The sequence below is a fragment of the Aspergillus fumigatus genome, chromosome 1 (assembly GCF_000002655.1).
Source record: "Aspergillus fumigatus Af293 chromosome 1, whole genome shotgun sequence".
In the NCBI taxonomy this organism is placed as follows: Eukaryota; Fungi; Ascomycota; class Eurotiomycetes; order Eurotiales; family Aspergillaceae; genus Aspergillus; species Aspergillus fumigatus.
In genome coordinates, this window is record NC_007194.1 from 4,351,896 (window position 1) to 4,373,977 (window position 22,082).

The 22,082-nt window shown below is 49.8% G+C and overlaps 7 protein-coding genes across 7 annotated transcripts; 5 read left to right on the plus strand and 2 right to left on the minus strand.

Annotated features, from left to right (window-relative positions):
• Nucleotides 1–2,957: 2,957 nt before the first annotated feature.
• On the plus strand, nt 2,958–4,120 carry AFUA_1G16010 (uncharacterized protein; the record flags this gene model as incomplete). Its single annotated transcript, XM_747874.1, has 2 exons — nt 2,958–3,608; nt 3,746–4,120. 2 exons carry the CDS (start codon nt 2,958–2,960, stop codon nt 4,118–4,120), a joined length of 1,026 nt encoding a protein of 341 aa, XP_752967.1.
• Nucleotides 4,121–4,190: 70 nt separating this feature from the next.
• Nucleotides 4,191–5,034, plus strand: AFUA_1G16020 (uncharacterized protein; the record flags this gene model as incomplete). The annotated part of the gene is made up of 2 exons (XM_747875.1): nt 4,191–4,592; nt 4,636–5,034. 2 exons carry the CDS (start codon nt 4,191–4,193, stop codon nt 5,032–5,034), a joined length of 801 nt encoding a protein of 266 aa, XP_752968.1.
• Nucleotides 5,035–6,970: 1,936 nt separating this feature from the next.
• AFUA_1G16030 (uncharacterized protein) lies at nt 6,971–8,361 on the minus strand (the record flags this gene model as incomplete). The annotated part of the gene is made up of 2 exons (XM_747876.1): nt 6,971–8,162; nt 8,225–8,361. The coding sequence occupies 2 exons, from the start codon at nt 8,359–8,361 to the stop codon at nt 6,971–6,973; spliced, it is 1,329 nt and encodes a 442-aa protein (XP_752969.1).
• A 3,236-nt stretch (nt 8,362–11,597) lies between these two features.
• On the plus strand, nt 11,598–13,415 carry AFUA_1G16040 (ferric reductase family protein; the record flags this gene model as incomplete). Its single annotated transcript, XM_747877.1, has 6 exons — nt 11,598–11,647; nt 11,671–12,160; nt 12,207–12,491; nt 12,528–13,010; nt 13,071–13,260; nt 13,309–13,415. The coding sequence occupies 6 exons, from the start codon at nt 11,598–11,600 to the stop codon at nt 13,413–13,415; spliced, it is 1,605 nt and encodes a 534-aa protein (XP_752970.1).
• A 1,262-nt stretch (nt 13,416–14,677) lies between these two features.
• On the plus strand, nt 14,678–16,337 carry AFUA_1G16050 (uncharacterized protein; the record flags this gene model as incomplete). Its single annotated transcript, XM_747878.1, has 2 exons — nt 14,678–15,960; nt 16,010–16,337. The coding sequence occupies 2 exons, from the start codon at nt 14,678–14,680 to the stop codon at nt 16,335–16,337; spliced, it is 1,611 nt and encodes a 536-aa protein (XP_752971.1).
• A 626-nt stretch (nt 16,338–16,963) lies between these two features.
• On the minus strand, nt 16,964–18,185 carry AFUA_1G16060 (uncharacterized protein; the record flags this gene model as incomplete). Its single annotated transcript, XM_747879.1, has 2 exons — nt 16,964–17,302; nt 17,595–18,185. 2 exons carry the CDS (start codon nt 18,183–18,185, stop codon nt 16,964–16,966), a joined length of 930 nt encoding a protein of 309 aa, XP_752972.1.
• Nucleotides 18,186–18,450: 265 nt separating this feature from the next.
• On the plus strand, nt 18,451–21,799 carry AFUA_1G16070 (DUF3723 domain-containing protein; the record flags this gene model as incomplete). The annotated part of the gene is made up of 3 exons (XM_747880.1): nt 18,451–18,868; nt 18,926–19,224; nt 19,277–21,799. 3 exons carry the CDS (start codon nt 18,451–18,453, stop codon nt 21,797–21,799), a joined length of 3,240 nt encoding a protein of 1,079 aa, XP_752973.1.
• Nucleotides 21,800–22,082: the final 283 nt, after the last annotated feature.

Genomic DNA, 22,082 nt, shown 5'->3' on the forward strand with positions numbered 1-22,082 from the left:
AAGAATAATAAGGAGAACCCTACGGCGTGCAGAGACTTTTTCACTGTTTTCGGCGATGTCGTCACAGTTTTCGAAGCTGATCTGTAAGCATTGCTGTATCCACTCCCTTTCTGTAAGGAAAGGTTCAAATCCCCAGAATTCAGAAGGGTCCGAGGCCCAGTTAGTCAACTTATCAGGTGTATGATCGTGACCCCATTGTCTCGTAAGAGTGACAAGTCGCGTTACTTGCGTGTCTGATAGTTTCTGGTCATTTCTTGACTTCCAGTTCCTGAACCACAGGTAGGCATCCATCTCAAAAACAACAGCGCCGAACGGGAGAGACGTCAGAAATCTCGGTACGCTTCAAGTCATACTAATCAGCTCTTCATCCCAAAATGAGTCCAAGATTTCCGGCTTTATAGCGACCGCAAAACAATGGTTTGGATAATGACCAAGTTGAGGCGAAATGAGATCAATCCACTTGATCCCCGCAGTGGCTGAACTAGAATCTTTACTAAGCTAATCGGTTCACGTGAGTGTCGTCGCCGTTACTGCCAGCAAGGCTTTGAATACACGTATACACAACCTAAGCCAAGGCGAGCGGGTAGAAAGGCTCCGAAGAGTAGACTTAAGTTTGATAGCACGACAGATATTTAGTTACAAGCCGATCAAGGACCAAACTTATTTCGCTTGTCAGCGCCGTTTCCATACCCAACAACCAAGACAGGCAGCCACCGTAACAGTCGCAACCATGAGGGTTAAACGATACTTGCTCGGAGTGTCGTCCAAAGTGACGGTATCCAAGTCTTCCACGAGGGAGCTGGCGTTTCGATAGGCGCCTGGCGTCCAGCATTTTTCGATTATTGATCCAAGCCAAATGTCTTGTGTGCTCGGAAGGGTATCTCTCCGCGGCAACGTTGCTCGAGATGCGTCGTTCTCGTGAAGATTAAATCCGCAGTCTTTCCCAGTTATGACTTCATAGAAGACTTTGCCCAATTGACCGATGTCAGTATGAATTGAATATCCATTATCATCGTCGGTTTCCATGTTGGTATCTGGAGACATTATGGTTGACTCGGTAAAATCGCAAAATTTGATGGAGAGGTCCGAATCAAGCAGGATATTCCGACAGGCAATATCTGCGACAATGACTGAACGATCATGTATGTATGATAAGGCAAGGGCCATCTGTCTAAACCATGATAATTGAAGAGCCTTCGAAGGCCTTTTTCTTGATAAATATGAGCGTAGATCTCCATTTTCCATGAATGCAAGTTGGGTAGATTCCTCGGAGAAACCGATGTATGGTACAACTCCTTCACAATGTCCAAGGTGCTGGTAAACCTTTTGCTCTCTTTGAATGACCATGGTGTTGTCAGTCACCTCATCATCCGAGGTATACAAGTACCTCAGGGGCAATTTAACGGCCATTTTGCCCTCCAGGATGACAACACCGGACCGGCCATATCCAAGGAGCTGTGCCTCTGGTATAGGTCTACCAGTGGGGTCTAAAAATGGAGTGAACATAATAGACAAAGACAAGGACTGCAAAGGACAGATCAATTTTGATTGCGTGGAAATTAATGATAGTAAACGCTACATTCAGCTTGGACTTTCACCAGAATTTAAACCCAATCAATACCCTTTAGTCTCGGCAGGAAGGACAATGACGGACGCTAACCGTTTTAAGATTAGGAGAGAGCCGCAGTAAGGGGGTGGGCTGAAGTGGGGTTGATTGGAGCATCTGTACGGAGTATCGGGGTGAGATTCAAGCTGGATTTGACCGCCAATCGACACAGAAATGTTCATACCTCAATTTATGCCCCAACTTTCACACTCGATGCTGTCAGAGAACCTCCACTGCTGCCACTAGGTCCTTCGTCATCCTTCTTCGGGGCCAGATTCTGTCCATTTTTGTGATTGGGACAGTTCATTTTGCGTTTAGTTGAGCTTGCCTGGGAAGTCGGGGTGAGTACTGGGCATCTCGTACCGCGCCTCTGGGCTGGTGGGCACCAGTCGACTCGGTCGTGTTCTGGGTCGAATTTCGTGCAATTGCCACTAGATTTTCCGACGCAGTCAGGATAACTGACTGGAGTCTTGTGTCTCTGGTAACACATGCTCGCTGCGTGAATCTCGGTGTTGGTCTGATATGGTAAGATGACTTCTTGCTTTGTCGAAAGCTAGATCCCTTCATTGTCATTAATTATAGCAAAATACTTCCCAATATGTATATGTTGACTCGCTGACCACCGATAATTGCGATATGACCGCCAATACTAACAGGGCCAATCACTGACCCCCAATAATTACCAGTGACCACCAATAATTGCAAGGATCTGCAGACCCCAATAATTACAAAGTGATCACCCATACTTGCAAGGCGACTGCTGAACCCCAATAATTACAACTGACCACCTATACTTACAACGTATCCAGGTTCTCTCATCCACTCGCGCAATGCTCTTACCCACAGTCCTGGCTCAAACATCAAGTCTTTGGTCTAGTTCGATCTCCAGAACACACCTCGGGATGAAACAAGTGCTTGGTGCAACTGGACTTTTCCCTGCCCCGCGACTCAGGTGTGATAGCTTCCAAGGGTATTTCGAATGATTTGCAAATTAGACCGGCACAACTAGAGCATATTTGACAAGAGGGGTAGACCAACAGTCTGGATTTGACCAATCGGATATGGCAACACCCATCCACTAGATCTTTGTACCCTATAAGGTTATTGGACAAATAAGTCTACATAGTGGTAGACTCGGTGCGCGGGAGATAAACGGTCCCTACAGACTCGTAATCGAGCTACCAAGCTATAGTCCATGAGACAATGGGACATTGACCACATGCGCGAAAAGCAAGCGCTGATCTCGAGATAGATCTGTACGAATGAAGCACAAAACATCCCAAACCATGTGGGATAATTCGACATATAAGGAGGCCATGCTGCGCCTTTGGGACCTTGACACTACTCTACTATGAGACTCATCAAAACCGTGATTGTCATGGTCCCTTTTCTGAAGTGGCCAGCTGAGCTGTTTTCAAACGTGTTTCAGTGCTTTCCTACGTCACGGACTTCACACCGCGAGTCTGGTCGGTTTGGTCTGGACTCGGGTGATGCCAAGCAAGAGGATACCATTATGGATGACCTGAAAGTATGTCTACAACTCATTCTTCTCTGGTATTTGCTAATAGTACAGTTTGTCCGAGTTTGGTCCACTGATCCCAAGTCATCTCCAGAGGCTGTGGTCTGGCACCACAGCTTAGACGATGTCGTCAAAGTCATAGTGCCTCTCCCATGCCACGATGGACATAAAAAGTTAGCAGACCTTGCTGTGGACAAGGATGGTGTCGAAAGGGTTCTCAATTACTTCGAAACCGTGAGGTCTCTGCCGCTAGGCAGCAGAGACCCAATGGTCCTCGCTCAGAGGCCAAGAGACTTGACTCTCAAAAGAGTTGAGGCCTGCAAGCAGCTACGTGACGCCTACCGTGATCGTCTAGAAAAGGACTTCGATGACCAAGACCCCACCGGGCTCGAACGACGACTCGATGCCCGAGGCCGCACCTGGCTCGAACGGCGACTCCAATCAATAGTCGAGGTGGTAGATAAGCTTCAAAACAGCGTCCAGGTATGTCCCTCCTCCTGCGCGTGCGCAGAGCACTAATATTAAAGACCGTGCGAATATGGTACCCCGTTTGCCAAGGACCTTTGACGCAAGATGCCGAAGGCAAGGGCATAGGAGATATGATCCTTGCAGAGGTTCAGCTGGAGGATCCTAGCAACGGGTATGCTCCAGCGTATCCAAGTCACCGCCCAGCTCGTGCTATGTTAGTCGACTTGGCCGTCCTGCCGGAACATGCTGCGACAGTTCGCTCCAAATATTTGCCAGCAAACTTTGCTCCGTTCAGCGGCCATGATCCTTTGGTCTGCTCAGAGCCAGGTGACGATATGGACATGAAGAGAGCTCTAGCTTTTAGAAGAGTCCTTTCAAGATATGATAATGCTCAGAGAATCCAACAGTCCCGCGGTCAGATATCCGGACCTGAGAATGAGCTTATCAGCAACTGGTTCAGTAAGTACATGACGGAGCTTGAAGGACGCATTAAAGCAATCCATGGTTTCGAGGTAATGTTGTGTTGACGTTTCATTCGAATTGACTCTAACGATACAGACCATACGCGTATGGTGTTGCAGTCACCAAAAATATCCCATGGCCAGTGTTCGATCCAAAGGCCTTCACGATGTGGTCAAAGCGGCAGTGCCTCTCCAAGATCCCAACTACCGACGGGTTGCCGATGATAAGACAATCCATCCAGACGACGCCATCCTTGTAGACCTAGCTGTCCATAAGGAAGGTGTCCGCAGGGTTGTCCGCCAGTACGGACCTACCGGCTTTTTTCCCATGAGCGACGATGATCCTGTGATTCTCTCACAACACGGCGAAACAATGGAAGACAAGAAGGTTGCTGCTTATGAGGATATGTTGGAGAGGTATTCTCGTTATTTCCGTGAAGAACGCCGTCTCCTTGGCCCTATGGCCAAAGTCTGGGTTGCTGAAAGGCTGGCTGGAATTGAGAATCAACTATCGGTCCTTCGCCCGAGTCGCCTAGAGGTGGGAAACCCCCCTGTTTCTCATACATAAGCTGACTCTGCAGACCATACGAATTCGCTGTCCGAAATATAAAAGCCACCCTTGGGAGATTATCCAAGAGCTAGGTCTTGGGGATGTCGTCAGAGAAGCAGTCCCTCTCGAAGTCCAAACGATCTTTCAAGAATCGGTTCAAGTCGACCTTGCCGTTGAGCCCAGCGGTATCTCAAGGGTGCGCCGCCTGTGTGAGTTAGTCGATTTTCAGAGGTTGAGTGAAGACGACCCAATAATCCAGATGCAACGGGATGGAGACCGTCGCATAAGAATGTTCAACGGATACAATCACGTCCTTCGGGTATATACAGGGGCTCGTACATTGCGGCAGCTTGACGGGTCTTTGATGCTTTGGTATGAGAAAGAAATTAAAGATCTTGAGAGTCTCATCGGTCGACTTGGGTATGTCTAGTCTCTAGAGGGTCAGACTACCAAGCAAAGATTGAGAGAACGTAAATGGATCTTGGCCACTATTTCATTTACCTCCTGTTTTCCTTCACTGCATACGTCTTTTCTGTTCAGTATTTCGCCTCTTTTAGGGACAACGTCGAATTTGGACGTGTTGCTGTGAGCAACTAATTTACTCGAGTTCTATTTCCACAGCGTCAGTTCCTATAGGTCCAGGCGCAGAGCAGCCGTGTTGATCAACCCCGACATTCCAGTCTTTCCCACGGTCACTCTCTCTTAAAACACAGCCACAGCCTTAATGGAAGATCCACCATCATGAGGATGAGTCAGCTTAAAGATGTGGACTGCCAACCACCTTCAAGGATGGAAGCCCATCACGTGGCAAATGTCACGTGCTGTGGCCACATCCTCGGCTTAACTTCATTGCTTTGAAGTCATCATTTGGTATGGCTTGGCACGAAGGCTCGTGATGTCATATTCAAAAGCCTCTTTGAAGTGTTGCCGGAGCTTAAAGGGTCAATAACTCAACGTATCGAGCCCGTCACTAATTTGAATGACTTTTGAGAGCGTATATCTGAATTAGGTCGAAAGTCTGGTGGCTTAATTGTCTTTCGCTGACATATTATTCCGTCATATCCTTTGCCAAGCAAACGGGGAGAGTACTGTATGTGTCACGTGTAAATATAAAATTTGATTGGCCAGCGCCCTGCTGCTTGATGCATTGGGAGGGACCACGCGACCAACCATAGTGTCCAATCAGTTGACTGTACGTAAGGCTAAAAGTATTGGTTCAACTTCAAAAGTGTAGGGGCAGACGGCCTCCGCTCAACCATAACCTGCTGGAGCGGGTTGCACACGTCGTTGCTAAGAGTATGAGACGGGATAATCGATAATATACCTGGGTTAAACCTACCTAATTCTCGTCTGCCCCACGCAGACATTGAACACGTCTGCCCCACGCAGACGTTGAACACTCTGCGATTAGTGACGAGCCTCGAATATTTTGCTGCTCACATCCCTCAAGTAGAAAAGCGCTCATTGTGTTAGCGTCAATGAAGTTCCACTTCGAATCCACACTAGTCTTAAAAGCAGTGGAACTGTCCCACACCTCATAAGCCATAATAAGCCACCAACCGATCAATGGTTCAACCGACGGTTCAACCGAGTTCTCGCCTGGTGCAGAGACTATTTCGCGAGAGGCAGATGGCTTGCTGCGCCGGATTAGCAATAAACAATCAAGCACAATACATGGCAACTTCTGGGCTTCTCCCAAAGGCACTAAAGTAATAATCATAGGATCCGCACACCCCAATCCTATTTTTGTACCATGGCTTAGGTGGTATCCTCGTGAACAAGTATATGAGATGGAAACAAGAAGAGTTGAAACTGACAACTTCAGTTGCTTTGGTGAATGCGTCACGAAACGACGGTTGGCGTGGAATCAAAACGGCCACGTAGGTCATTTCATCGGAGACAAAGTGCTGAGAACTGATTGCGCGGGACGCGGACTGAATTTCTTCGGGACACCCCATCGAGTGCCCCCAGACCTCGCCTGGTAATATTAAAAAGGCATTCTCTTTTGCTTCAGTCAGCAAACGGATACAGTCGCCTTATGACTTGGAGCTTCTGACGGACCAAGGGTTTCGCGAACAAATTGAGTATTACCACTTCATTTCTTTCTATAGTAATCTATTAAGGGTTACCGCTCTCGGTCGTTGCCGGACAATACGTCGCGTTGATTTATCGTTGGCTGCCATTCGAGGTGCGAGGACGAATGATGCGTTTGAATATCCTGGGATATTCAAGCATTAAAGGCGTCTATCGCATCGTCATCGTTCCTTAAGTACTTAGAAAAAGTGGGGACAATCGGCGATTAAGAAAACATTGTGTAAAATATGGGAAGTCCTTCGAGCATACCAATTACACTAGGCCTCCACCACTTAACACCCGCACTCCGGAACTGGCTCTGCCAGTTCTTCCACCTTCTTATCTTTATTGCTTTTTTTCTTTTTATCTTTCTTCTTTTTGGATTTGATCCCTTCGTAAGCAGCATTGAACCCGCCCGACTCCTCAGCTTTGTTTTCCGGATACAACGAGTTCGTGTCTTTCTCATACTTCCATTGACTGTATCCGGAGAAAGAATCTCCCATTTTGCTGCTCGAAGTCCAGTGGTCCCATTCGAAGCTGAGTGCTGTGCCTGAAGGTTGTGAGGGAATGCCGAGGTTGACGGCCTCTTTAAGGGCGCCGTCGTCTCCAACATCCTCCGCAGCACCGCACTCTTCCGCAACACCATCCTCCACAGCACCATCCTCCACAGCACCATCCTCCACAGCACCATCCTCCACAGCACCATCCTCCACAGCACCATCCTCCACAGCACCATCCTCCACAGCACCATCCTCCACAGCACCTTCTTCCACAGCACCTTCCACAGCACCTTCTTCCACAGCACCTTCTTCCACAGCACCCTCTTCCACGACACCATCTTCCACAGCACCGTCCTCCGCAGCACAATCCTCCGCAGCGCCCTTTTCAGCGATGCTCCCCTCAAGGGTAGTCTCATTGGCCTGTCTAGACAGTACCTCAGAGTAGATGTTCACAACCATTTTCATCACGTCTTTGTCATAATTAGGGTCTTTCCCAACACCGTCATAGAAGTCAACGCGCTGAAATATGTTTCTGTCCAGTGAGAAAGCAATTTGAAGTTGTTTGTAGATGTAGCCGGTAAGCCAAATCTCATCCTTGGGAAGTTTGGAATATATCTCTCTTGCAGCCTCCATTCTATCGAAAATGGACATCGACTTGCCGAACATCTCAATGTACTTCTTCGCGTACGCCTTCAGATCGTATAAACCGTATTTATTGGCTGCTTCATAGACAAGCATGCTCCTCCTATATTCTATTGCGATCTTGGACACACCTGTCTCGGATGCAGTCCGGAGCGTCTCATAATTACCGGTACACAAGAAGTGCACGATGGTGTGACCAACCTCGTCATCCACCTCAGAAAGGGTGTAATGCGGTTCCCATGGCTGGGGACTGCTGAACTGTGGGTAATTTTGGATGTAGCATACTGGAATCCTGTATGTTCTGTGTCCTATTCGAATAGTGATGGTTGGAGACTCATAAGGACTATATTTGCGCTGTCAGTCTCTACTGAATGAATTGTAGCGGCAAAACGGCAGGAGACGTACGATGATTCAGGCTGATTATATTCAATCAGCGAGTCTCCGCGAGATTGCTGTGATCCGCTTGCATGAGATTGTTTCGGGTGCGGATCTGGCTCGCCGTTAACAGACTTCTTGATGTAAGGTTTCTTCTTGTTCGCCATCTTTTTGGGGATAATCGAAACCAGTAGACGAGCGGTTTCGATATATATGCCAGAGATACGAAGATTCTGGGGATAGCAGTTTTACCTTGGTTCGTCCCATGGAAGGAGCGCAACTATGCAGGTGTGAGTTGTCCAAGGTCTTGCATGCACCTTGCCAGACCAGCCTGACCTCATGTGGTGAGACACGTCAGCAGCAATGTCCATATGCCACAGTGCGCTGGCACTTAGCATTTTCTCCGAGTTATCTCGCATGGGGAATCTGGGTTTCGGGAGATCGACTGGTAGTCTTCGGTCCGCAACTCTGCCTTCTCATATCCGCCTTGAAGCAATGGTCAGATCGGCGGCCGTAGGCAAGTTCGAGATGATTAGCGGCTGATCTCCCGGACCTTCAGGTTACAACGCGTTTGCGGACTTGGAGGAACTGGATAGCCTTGACACACAACCCGCTTATTGCCGCCTTACGCGTATCATTCCGCAAAACTTCTACGCAAGATCCTATTTTGGACCAGTTGGCTCAATACGCCGCCTACTGCATGGCAAAATGCGGTTGCATAGAGCTTTCGTGACCTTATGCGAGAGTCTCCAACCTGGAGTTCACGAACGGTGCTAAGTCTGGCAATCATTTAATGGAGGACAAAGCAACATTAGACATGTGCTCCCAGCGTCTGAGTGTTTGGAATTCATACTGCAGGGTGAGGCTAAATTACAACCCGCTATCATCCTTTTGGATAACTTCCAAAGTTACAGCCTCAGCCATTTGGTTCTGTCATTTTGGCGCTGGTCCTTTTTCCTTTTCCGGAAAGAGATTGGGGAGAGTTTCCAGCTCTCACGAGGTAACTATCGGGACTGGGACTGGTAATACAGACTGCTCAAGTGATCTTTGGGCCGGAAGTCGTATTTTTGGCGTGGATGAGAGTGTGGTATTTTTGGCAGGGATGAGAGAGGGTGGTAATTTTGGCGTGGATGAGAGAGAGTGGTATTTTTGGCAGGGATCAGAGAGAGGTATTTTTGGCATTTGACAGGGATGGGGGAGATTAGCCACTGTATTTTTCCTCGGGGTTGTAAGTTACCGACCTTTTACGAATATTTTACGGGGTATACTCCGTAATTCGGAAGAACGGAGAACAACTCCATAAACTACACCCAGCGTTGCAGGGTTGCTTGAGGGGACCTTTTTCTAGACCCCCTCATTATTACCCACTAAGAGGTAAGGTGACAGGTTAGTATATTACCATTTCCAAGGGCTCAAAGTCAGCAAAAAAAGCCCAAGCCACCAAATTCACTGATACTAGAGCCTGGAGTAAAAAAGAAAGGATCGTGTAGACCCCAGTTCTCTGGTATTTCAAACGACACGTTGTATTGGAGCTCGGTCGATCAATCAGTTAACTTTTTACTTTTTACTTTTTTATGTCTAACCACCATCAGATCCTGTTTTGACTGAATTCTGCCTGCGTTGCTGAGGTATTGTCTCTGTCGCAAAGGACTGTTTCGGAGGGCTCTGCCCACTCAGTAGTTAGATTGTCGCGCTGTCGACTCGCTCGCAGATCCAACTCTTGTCGGCCAATAACAAGCTGTATTAATCCATTCAAGCGTACTTGACAACAAGTAGCATTGTGTGACAGTATTACACTGAACAGTTATCCAAGAATCGCCTTGTGTCAGAGAGTCCATCGACTCAGGCAGAAGACTGAATGTCAACAGAGGGGCCGTCTCAGTATCGCCAGCCATGACTCATAGGTAACGACTGAGCCAACTAATCTCTACCAGGAAATCATTGATCTCTAGCTGGACCCTGCGCCCCATTGTTAGTGGTGGACGTTTCCTCAGGGGTGGATCAAGAAATTGTCCAATCAAAGCCGCTGCGTTCGAGGATTTTCTGAAGCGATAAGCTTCAGTGTAAGTAGGTACCAACAGGCCGCTGGGATGACACCACATACAGGAGGACTCTTGGTTTATTGACACCACTTCTGAGGACACAGCATCTTTACTGGGCGAGGGGGCTGCACTCATTGTACGGCCGACAGTGACTTACTCTGTAGGTGATGAGCCAGGAACTTGCGAGAACATTCCATAGACGGGCTTGGCACAGTCGAGACCAACCACGCCTTATTTGGCACGCTCGGAATACCTTCATCTTCAATTCATTTTCCTGGCACCCTTTGTTTGGCGCGCTCGATACAGTATACCTTCGTCTCAACCTCATTTTCTGGCATCATCTCAATGGCTTTGAGCTATGAGAACTCACGCTGTCTTTGCCCCAGAAGCATCTAGATAAGCGAATTCTGTAGCTACGGTATGACTGGTATCCTTTCGGCCAATAATTATCTCAGAGCTCAACCCGCAGATAACAATACATCACGCCGGACGAGCAAGGACCCTAGTATCCAGTTTCCCAATTTTAGCTTAGCGTCTATTGTTGCCATGAAGCCCCAAGCACTGATGAGAATGACAAACGCATGCATGAGTTGCGTGTGAACTGAACTATAGTCTAGCCTACGGTAGGCAACGGGGAACATCAAGGGGACCTCTGCATCAGTACAGGATACGTAGACGAAGAGTAAGCACTTCTATTCCAATTCTTCAATTAACTGTCTAGAAGGGAGACAGGGAACATTCGATGAGCGCTCCAGTTCATGTCGTGTCTCTTCGTCTCCGGTAGATGCTGATCCGAGCAAACCTGATGAGCGAGACTCCTCGGGCTGGGGAAAGATATCCTCCAATGTCTCATGGATCGGAGTAGGGTAGCACATTGCCTGATAAAGTAAGTTTGGCTACAGGAACAGGCCCTCATGGGGCGTACCATGTTAGATAGTATATTCAGCCATTGTGTCTCTGAGGATGAGTCAAAAATGTGTATCTGCCCGGTTGTCTGGATCCGAACAGCCAGGAAGACATCGGATTCGCACTCCAAACTGAACTCGGCTGCTTTCTTCAACAGGTTCCTTTTACGTCGGTGTCGCTGCTGAGCTTTTGCCCGAGCACTGTCTGAGTGGCGCTTCTTTACCCATGATGATTTCTTAGACATTGCTTGGACTCCAATCAGACGGATGGGTTGGAAAACCCAAGGTTCTGAGAAACTGCGGTTTGTTAAATATGATTTCTCCAGGCGCTGAGGGTCGCTGCGGAATCGTTGTCCACTATGGGCCTCTTTCCTCTCAAACAATGCCATAATTAAAGGAGCTGTACCGCAGCAAGGCCATCTCATAGCTGTTTCCACTATAAGAGTCTATACTTCCATGCTGCCCTCGTCAGTTGTTCTTCTTCATTCCTCCTCCTTTGTCAGCCGGTCATACCTTAATTCAATCAGAGAATGGATGCCCTAGCAATCTATGCAATTGTCGCTGGCGGCATCTTTGCTGGTCTTTTCCTAGCCCGGACTCTCTCTACCCTCGCAAAATGGTCGACCTTTTTTTCTGTCCTGCTCGCCCGACATCTGACACTCCCTTTTATTGTCCATAGGCATCGACTCTTGGGTCCTTGGACCCGTGCCAGTGTTTTGCTTCTCTTATCATATGCTGCAATTAATGCCTTTCTCGTCGTTTTCAGGGCGGACTCCCTGACTGGCGCTGGCCGCCGTGCAGGGGAACTAGCCCTAGTCAACCTGATCTTTCCTTTATCAGCCATCCACCTAAGCAATGTAGCCGACCTTCTAGGCATCAGCTGGAGCACTTGTCGCAAAATCCACCGTGCTACCGGCTGGATGGCCACGGCTCTCCTGGCCGTTCACGTTGTTGTGGCGGTTCAAGACCACGAATTTAGCTTTCCTCTCAGCGAAATGCAAAACCTCTTTACTATAATTGTATGACTGCCCAGTGGTATTGGTTCGCTTTAACTGACTCGAGTAGGGCGCCGCCTCCCTGGGTGCCGTTGCTCTGCTTTCCATTTCATGGTTTCGTCGATGGTCTTACGAGGTCTTTCTCCGAAGCCATCAGATCTTCGCCATACTCTTTGTCTATGGCACCTGGCGGCATCTTCCATCCGCAAACCGTCCGCCCAAACTTTATCTCGTGATCGCATTGGCAGTGTTTGGAACGACTTCATTCTTCGGGTTGGTGACTCTTCTATACCGGAACGGACTGTTTGCGGGCCGCGGTTGTCCAAGGGCCATTGTGACTTTTAAGGTGAGAGAAGTGAAGGAGGCAGATCCTGTTGTAACAGCTACTCAGATTCGCATTGTCTTACCTCGCCCTGTGACAGTGGAGGCTGGGCAGTACATCAATATCTGGATTCCGTCAGTCGGCCTATGGTCGTGGACGCAAACACATCCTTTCACAGTCACATCCTGGTCTCGAAGTGCACAGGACACCCTGGAGCTTCTGGTGCAGCCGCGCCGTGGTCTATCAGCAGATCTTCTTCGCTATGCTCCTATAGCTGAAGAGAGCTCGATTTCTTTCTTGGCTTTATTTACTGGTCCTCATGGAACGAGTGAGGATGTCAGTCACTATGAAAGCATCTTGGTGATCGCTAGTGGATTTGGGATCGCGGCAGCAGTTCCATACCTGAAAAAAATGATCTATGGCTATAATACCTGCACATCGCAGGTTCGTCGTTTACATTTAGTGTGGCAGGTGGGGTCAATTGGCGAGGTCGCCGCCGCCCAGAGCCTCTTAAATAACCTCCTTAAAGACGATATCGTGGATGACGGCTATGTTCGTATTGGATCTTCCCGCTGGACGCTCCAACTGAAACTGACATTGACAATGATTTAGATTCTCAATATCTCTATATACGTGGGGGACGGCCTCGAGCAGAACAAACTGCCCTTTGGTCAACATGAACGAGTCTGTCTTTACCGGTCTGTGCCAGATTATGATAACATCATCTCTCTCGAGGCATCGGGCGACCAAGTTGAGAGGCTGCCTAACATCCGGGAGGAGCGCGGTCGGACGTTGGTAATGGGTAGGGTTCTCGTCTCTTCCCTGTGATCACGTGCTGAACTTCTTCTAGTCTCCACAGCGGACGAGCTTCGAGACCAACTACGGGAGACGGTGAAAGCGTATCTTCATCAGGGTGTAAATCTTTCAGAATTGGAGTATCAGCCCAGCGCTGACTGAGAGTACCATGGAAGGTGCGTGCTGATCTTGTGGGAGTCGGGTGTGGGGAGAAGATTGCCATGGAACAGCTCGCGGATAGACAGTTACATTACGTTGATCGCCGTACGGTTTCCGGACGAATAGATTACCATAGACGGTGGGAGAAATCAGTGGATTGAAAGACGGCTTGAGTAACTGGTCTAGAGCGGTAATTTTCGTCGAGAAGTCTGGCCCCCAGAATTTTGCTTGTATTTGTGGTTCTTGCTCTCTGATCTGCAGTACAGTAACCGATGACTCCATTTTCGGCGCGCAGCTGCAGGTGGGGCTAACGTAAGTGCTTCGAATCTTCTTCAGGCCACGAGGGTGAACACTCGTCTTTTGACCACTCCTTCGCTGTTTCAAACCGTTGGACTTCGTTGAACTCTTTGTCATGTTGATCACGCTCTTTTCAGAGGGCCCTCTTTTTCTGAGGGCCTCTCTTTTCTGCTGGTTGTCATTTATCTCTATAAAAGCAAGCCAAGTTCATTGTCTTTTCAAGATGTATTCAAACCTCACTGTCGTTTCCAACCCTCGCTGTCATTTCCGACCCTCCGGACGCCGACCGGACCACTTCTGGTAACCTCAATCATCGTCGCTGGTCGGCTCCTTTGTCTTAGTCGTCTCCATCATTCTTAGGTGGGCTGGTCCCACAAGGATGCTTTCCCTCAACATTGGCGTCCCGGTAAGTATCCCTAATCCCATGTATCTCACACGCTTATCTCTCGTCTTATAGGCGACCGATCACAATAATAGATTATACTTGGATGAGATCAAGTATTTTGACGTGAGAATAAATTTCCCACATTTTACGTTGTTTATTCTCACTTCAGCCCAGTTACTCCACCGGATTGGCCCGAAACTGCGGCAGATCGGATCGTTGGACGTTCCCCAAATAATAGGTGCGTTGAAGTTGGCCGAAACAAATGGTGGTATACGGTGGCACCAGCTATGGAACGATGGAGAGGAAATATCGTCAACAGACTGGTGTGTGAATACATACCAGATCGGGTTCAGCCTAGTGGTGCGTTTCTTCGTCTCTGGCATCTCAGCAACTCATAAAGTATGCAGGAACCCGCCCCTGGAAAGAGTGCCGACGTTCTGGACTCGCCAAATCTTTACAAGGTCAGTTGGCGAGATTTCACCTACTCTCGTCTCGAATGATGCTTACACTGCATTAGCTTGTTGAAGACCTTGGGGTCGATTTGAGAATCCTATGGAAATTGGAGTGGATCTGGGTGGTCGACATGTTTGTGAGGCTTAATAAACTTCATTTTGTGTATGACCTCGTTGTGGAAGGCACTGCATTGCCGGGACAAGCGCTTCCTGAGATTATCTCTGCTGGTAACGCTTTTACACTCCTGTCCGGATTCTCACGCTTCTCCAGTATTCTTACCGTGGAATATACAGCCCCACGTATCCCGTCTATTCCTCCCCCGTCTGTGCCTCCCCTACCGACGAGCGATCCGTTACCATCGAACACCAGTCAGTACCCTCCAGATGCCGGTCTCGACTTTGATTGGGCGATACAGGATCATGGCATTATGGACCCAAGTACCTCTCCTCCCTCGGTGCCGAATACTGTCGATGCGGGTTCTTCAATGGTTGCTTCGCTACAATCTGTCGATAGACTCACAGGATCCGATGCTGGCCCTGCGTCTTACCCCACACCCTCTACTCATGGTGTCAACCCTCCCGCAGGGGGCGGGCCACTCATCTCTCCGAGTGCTTGCTGCAGTCCACAAGTCAACCAAGTGGTCAATACACCACAGTCGGTCAGGACCCCTGCTTCAACTTCTGCAACGACGCCCGTGGCGTTTGCGGATACGCCTGGGTCGGATGCAGGTGCCTCTTCTTATCCGACGCCTTCTACTAATTATGCAAACTCCCCTCGAGTGGATGAGCCTACTACCCGCTTGAGTTCTAGCGTTTTGCCGCGCAACCAAGCCGTCGAAGCACTGGAATCGACACGCAACAGGCCGACGCAACAGCAGAGGCGTGAGCAGGCGATTATCAGATCGTTGCAATCGTGTACATTTACGAAGGCGAATGTGTGTCTTGGTGATGAGGAAGTCAAGAAAATTATTAAAGCGGGAGCTCGCCTTCTCACACAGGATCCTTTCAGAATCGTGCGGCCCCTCTTCGACGGTAGAGCTGATATGTCATCCAGCCTAAAAAGACTTGGACTTCCCGAAGAATGGGAAGGTATAAATGGAGCACTGAATTACCTCAGAGTGCTCGAGAAAGACAAGGACAAAAAAATCTCTTTTTCCCTTGATCCCTTGGCGAGGCGTGTCGCGCAAGTATTGTTCTATCTCAACTATGTGTCTCTGCGTAAGAAAGGCGAGCCCGATGTGGTCACCCGCATCCTTGACGCCTACCACGATGATCCTAACCAATCCAAGGGGAAAGTATACCGCCAGAAGAACTTTCACACTTATCACGTGCGCTTGGGGAGATGGTGGTGGAGGCTTGCAGCGCACTTGGGATTGGGCATCTTGTTGGTCGCTGATGATGTAGCGATGAACCTGTAAGTGGCACGAGCAGCTCACTGTGGCGCGGCTAACTCAAGCGTATAGGTTTAGTAGCAGATTTACTGATGATCAGATTGACGCGCTCATTACCTTCGCCTTGCGCACTCGCCCAGGCACTATTCACCTCTATCGTTCGCTGGCGCCAGTGGCAAAGTCACTCTTGAGCGGAGAGCTTCCAGCTAGTCTTCGCCAAATCTTGATGGATGCTAACGAAGGCCTCCTGAGACACAATGCGCTAGAGGAAGCCCGTACACAGGACGAGAATGCGTCTATGTCCCAGGAGATTGCGGGTCCTTGGCATGTCGAAAACACTAAACCGTACGCGGAGAAAACCGCGGCTGATTTTGCTGACTCACTTACACATTATCACTAACTTAACCCTTTCGAGCGGACACTTGGCTGTGCCAATCCATCCTCGTCTTCCTTATTTCTTAGTCCAACAAGCATCCTTGATACCAATGTTCAACTTATAGAGTAGACGCATTTCAATCTTCAGTCATTTGCTTTTTCCCACGTAGCGGCGTAAGCAGGACGCTACAGTACCTGTTCAGGATTGATAGATATTTCAACGCAGTTTTCTTTCTTTCTTTCTTTTTTTTTTTTTTTCTTTTTCCGCGGCTTTATAGCTATTGCAGTGCTTCGTTAATCCCTTTGGGTCCAAGCATTGTTGCGCCTATTTCCAAATCTTTCGCCCTCTGTACGTAGGGTGATGCTTGAAAACACTCATCTGAACTCGCAGACGCGGACTGGGTGTTCAGTGCAGCCAATAATATGCCAGATGGGGCTCCACTCCTATTATTTGGTTAGGCCAAATGCAAGCTGGCCGTTCTGGCAATAGCGAGTGCCTTTGAACACAGTCGCCTCAAAAGGGATGGAGCATTGAAACTTTCGCCGTGTTAGTCTACGCTGTTGCTTTCATCTGAATCTCTTATTACGCTTCTCCTTTCTCTTATATATTGGCTTTCATCAGCTCGTCTACTTGGTGTTGATTATCATTTACTACTTTAACAGTCTGTCCTTTGAAGAAATGGTGGCAGCATTCGTGCCCTTTTCAACATCCTCCGATGGTGGTGTGTACGAGTAGAATGTGCGAGCCGAGATCAGTGCAAACCAAGCGAGGCCGATCAGGTCGTCAGTTGACCAACGGATTTCAATCAAGAGGCGCTGCTGCGAACTAATGAGCAGCTTCCAAAACCAAAGAGGCTGAATACGAACCCGTTTTAGTTCCTCAAAAGAGACAGCTGACGTCGTCGCAGAGAGGAATTCAAGAGCAGCTGGGCAAGCCGCCCAGCGTTTGAGATTGTCGATTCCGACCGCTCCATCATCCTTGACGTATTTCTGCATCAGTTCCATCATCACCCGCCCCACAGGAGCCAAGTCGCTCGCTTGAATTCTACCCGGCGATCGAACGGAACAGCAATCAATTCGTGCTACGCGTTCTTGTTAGACCTTGTCGAGCTGGTATCAAGCAATGGGATTACCGATTTGAATCTCCCCTTCAAGAGACATCAGGATGCTGGAACAATCAAGGGAAGTGTGCTGAAGATTTTGCTCGATGAGATACGATAATCCCTCTACGAACTGAGAAATAGTTAGTGATCCTTGTATTCCGAGGGAAGAGGGGAAGGACCTGAGACATAATGGCGGCGAGCTGCTGCTGGTTTGGGAAGGCTTTGCATGCGACAATATGATCTAGGGTGAGAGGGTGGAAGTTGCTGAGAGTATAGAAGGCCTCAGAGGGGTGGAAACATTCCGAAACAGCAATCACATTTTTGTGGTGCGTCGAACGGAGAATCTTCAGTATTCTGTTGGCATCCTTGCTAGGATACCGGCGGATCGCCCAGACGGAACGGCGACCAGAGCGTGGGACGCATACAGCAACGGTGCCAGCCAGATCGCATTCGTAGCATTTCTCGAAAGTCTTCCAGGGAGGCTCCTGTCGTATAACTAGATCTGAACCGGCACTGTCTCCTGACTCACTAATTTTCGGAAGAGCCAAGACTCGTGGAAAGCCCCGTAGAGTCTTACCGCCAGGCTCTACGGAAGATGGAGCCGCGGATTTTTTGACCAGGCGCCCGTTGGATGAGGTCTCTCCCCAGCGTTTAGCGTTGAGCTCAGGCGGTGATGGCACCACAGCTTCAGCATCAGCGGCGGATTTTCTGGGAGCAGGAACTGTCTCCACAAAAATTTGGGTGACCCGTTTGTCGTTCACGGGCCGCATGATTAAAGATCAGCGATATTGCAGTTGGACTGGTAGACGTCTAACGCAGGAATAATGGGTTGCATTCCCTGTGAGTGGGAGCACTTTAATAGTGGAATAGTGGCTCAAAATAGAGCTGCTGCGGAAGCCTGAGGGCCGCTGCGGAAACCCATGTACCCCCATAGAAATCCTGCGCAGTGCTACCGCAGGAGAGGCGCACTAATCCTGTATATATTTTGGCCCAGAACCAGCTTTGGCATGCTGCTTCCTTCCAGCTTCATCTGCAATGCAGCGAGCTCTATTCACCGAGGAAGAGATCCGGCTGGCAGCGGAGCGTCGCCGGAAATACATAGGAACTGCCAAAGTCAGTATCAGTCATATACTATTCGATCCTCCATTGCCAAGGGATCTTGACCCAAAGAACTTGGATCGGCTCCGCGAGATCTTCCGTAAAAACCGCTGCCGCCGACTCGATGTGGATAATCACGTCCCTGCGATTGTGTCCCAGGGAGACCTCGCTGGTGCCCTGCGGAACGCGAATGTTTCACAGCGAGCGCTGCTGACTAATGATCCTCACCAACTTCCGCAACTGCGGTTCGCGGCTGGACAGTTGCGGGCGCTTCATGGACGTCATCGGGTGCAGGCGGGAGCCGAGGTGCTTCCTCCAGCTGACCGTTGGTGGACAGTAGATCTCTATCTAGATGGTATGTTTGTAGTAACTAGCGCTTCGTATGTACCGTGCTGACCACCCACCGACGCAGAGATCGGCGAAGAATTGAAAACCTCACTAGTGGAGGAATATGCAAATCAGAGAAAGCCGACCGACGGAGAAATATATCGGAAGATTCGACAGTATGAAGGCGAGGGCAATGAAGCGTTCCGGCAGCGGTGGTTTGTCCGGCTATCACGAAGCAACCAAGAACGCCTGGATCAGCTAGACAACAGAAGGAACCGACGTCTCCGGCTAGCCTTCGATCGGCTATTGCCAATCCCAGGTCTTTGGCCGCATGGGATGCGAATCAGCATGCTTCACCGACTGATCGCCACAGGCTGTGTCGAGGTGAGTCCTGTGATCTAGAGCTAGCTTCCCACACTCTCTTACCGCCCTGTAGGAGATCCTCACCTACCTTGGTCATATCGTGGACTTCTGGTCCTCACTCGTGGCCTCAGATCCAGATTCGATCAAGAGGATTGATCCAGACACTGTGGATGCCCTGCAGTTGCTGGCGCCGGGCAAGTCTAGAATCGACACAAAAATAGCCTGTGGGCTGGTGCTAGGCGGCCAAGCATTCGCAGAATTTAGTGACGAAGAACGAAGGGTCATATGGAACCGATTGGCAAATTTTGACGGGCTTGTTCCGTCTTTGTACACATTCTTTGAAGATTTCAAGTATCTCGAAAGTTGTGCGCATTGCGTGAAGCGACTCTTTGGCTCGTCAACCGAATCTGTGTGGAAAGCCATGAGCTCGATTTTCGTTCCGTATTCGGGTTCGGAGGTGGAAGAGAGACTTATCCAAACTTCCGAATCCACTTTCCGGCGTGAGGCCGCGACCGATGCGGAGCGTCTTGATATGGGGTATTTACAGATCTGGCTTTACGCAATGCGACATTATCCTCTGATGCCCCCGGACCCGAAGAGTGACGACGAGCTTTTGGCAAAGCCGTCTCGTGCCATAGCCGACAAGAGGGCGATCTATGAGATGGCCGAGCTTGCTCGCCGGCTCGGGTTCCAGTCCCCAGAGATTGAGGCAATAATTGATGGTTCCCCAGATCGTGAGATCGCGCGGGCAGCTCTGCTACAGGCCAGGAAACCTGACCGTTTCCGGTATGACGAACGGCATTTCGATACCCTAGTCAGCCGAATTGTTGATTGTTTCGCTGCTGCGGTTGCTGACCAGCCCGAAATCGTTCATGAACTTCTCGCGGATAGTACCGTGAAGCCTCGGGCCCGATGCGGCATGCCGCGAATGCGCACTCACAAGCAAGATACCCCTTTGCTCTTCGTGGACCGTCTACACGCTGAGGTTGAGGTTGCAGACACAATCACTACCTTTTTTGTGCGTCGTTGTGTTTATTTCGCCTTCTTCGGGAAGCCTGCACAAGCTGGACCCACCGAGGGCGAGAGCGACAGAGAGACTCCCGGAGATATGGATGTTCCCCCTCTATCGCCATTGTTCGTCGGAGAGGATGGGCCTTCCGCTCACGATGTAATCACCATGTATGCTGATCTACCGCGGGAGCCGTCTCAACAGGAACGAGGTCAGCCACAGCCCCTGGGTGCCCGACAGGATGCGGAACAGCGTCTACCCAGCCAGCAAGCAACGAGGGGACGAAAGGAACGGAATGTTGCGAAACCGCGACGAAAACGGAAACTCCAGACGCGCAGGCGTGGCCTTCGCCATGGGGGGGAATCAGATCAAGACCCCATGGAGGTTGAATGGCTGAGCACAGAGCACTCGGACCAGGATATGTCCGATCAAGAAACCCCGGAACCCCCTGAGTCAAGTCCAGTTATTACGCGTCGGGAGCCGCCGGACGAGTCAATTACGATCGATTCAGCAACGGCGGCGACGGCCCACATGGGATCATTAGAACGCATTACTTCTGATGAAACCTCCGACAAGGGAGCGCATGGCACTCTAAATCATGACTCAGGCGTGCTGCAACCTATGCATGGCCCGGCAAACCACGAAGAAGCGGACACGAACAGCCAATGCACAAGGATTTCCGTTGGATCAGAACCTCCCGAGCGGGTGTCAGAGGAGAGATCAATTATAGATGGCCCGCATCAAGGCGCTGCTCAAGACCGGACGCGGGTCGACAGTCCACAGCCTGAGTCCTCGAAATCAGATCTTGGCACTGGCAGGCAACAAGAGGTCTCGGATGAGTACCTTGAGCAGCTGATGAGAGCCCAGGAGGAGCAAGAGAGGCTGGAAGAAGAGTTAGAACGCGAACGACTTGCGGAGGAGCTTGGCCTTTCTAACCAGGAGCAGCCTGTTCCGGAAGCTTCGCCTGGATCTCAAGTAAGGCAGGATTCACCATCGAGCCCGTCTCACAGCGAACCCATACAGACGACAACCAGCACAAGCTCGAGGCCTACTCAAGACCCACTCGCAGTCTCTCACCGCGAAGGGCAAATGCCACCCCAAGTGGACAGTCTTGTAGCATCCACTCCCAGAGGAACTGCCAGCGACCCCGACAGTCAGAGCCCTCGAGCAGTTGAGGACGGGGCCACGCAACCGGCGGGGGCGTTGCTGCCTCCAGAACGGGTCGAAATCTCCTTCTGGGTCTTTGAACGAGAACAGTGGAGGAGGACTGATCGGTTTGAAGTAGATCCTTCGGATCCAGCGCCGCTGGAACGAGCGGCGCTGAAATATATGTGGAAGAAATTTTCACTATATGATCGGAACCTGCAAAGCCTCAGGCCCGACCAGTGTTATCGCGCGGCGACTGTGGATGGCAATAACGCAATATTCCTGATCTCGGAGGACGAAGAGAAGAGGCTTGCGGCAGAAGGGCGACTCGACAAGGACAGGCAGCTTGTGAAGATGGCCTCCCGGGTACGAGACCAGACAGAATCCGAGCCAGGGTCTCCTACCAAGCGCTACCGTTCTGTGACATTCAAAGAAACATAAATTTCTTTCTGGGTATGATATACGAATATATGGCTCAACTTAAGAGGCTTGCACAGACGTGAGTTATTGCGCCATGAGTGACACCTCTCAGAGCAGTTGACCACCCGAGAGGCATTTCTTATACTGATTTACGGAACATCTATACGTTTTTATATGGGATGCCACATAATGTCATTCATGAGTACATGCTCATGGGGATGACCTTTTATGAAGGGGTCTGACATGTGAAGATTGGCTCAGGAGGCATGCAACAAGAGGAAATTTCTCTTGTGAGAATCCTCTT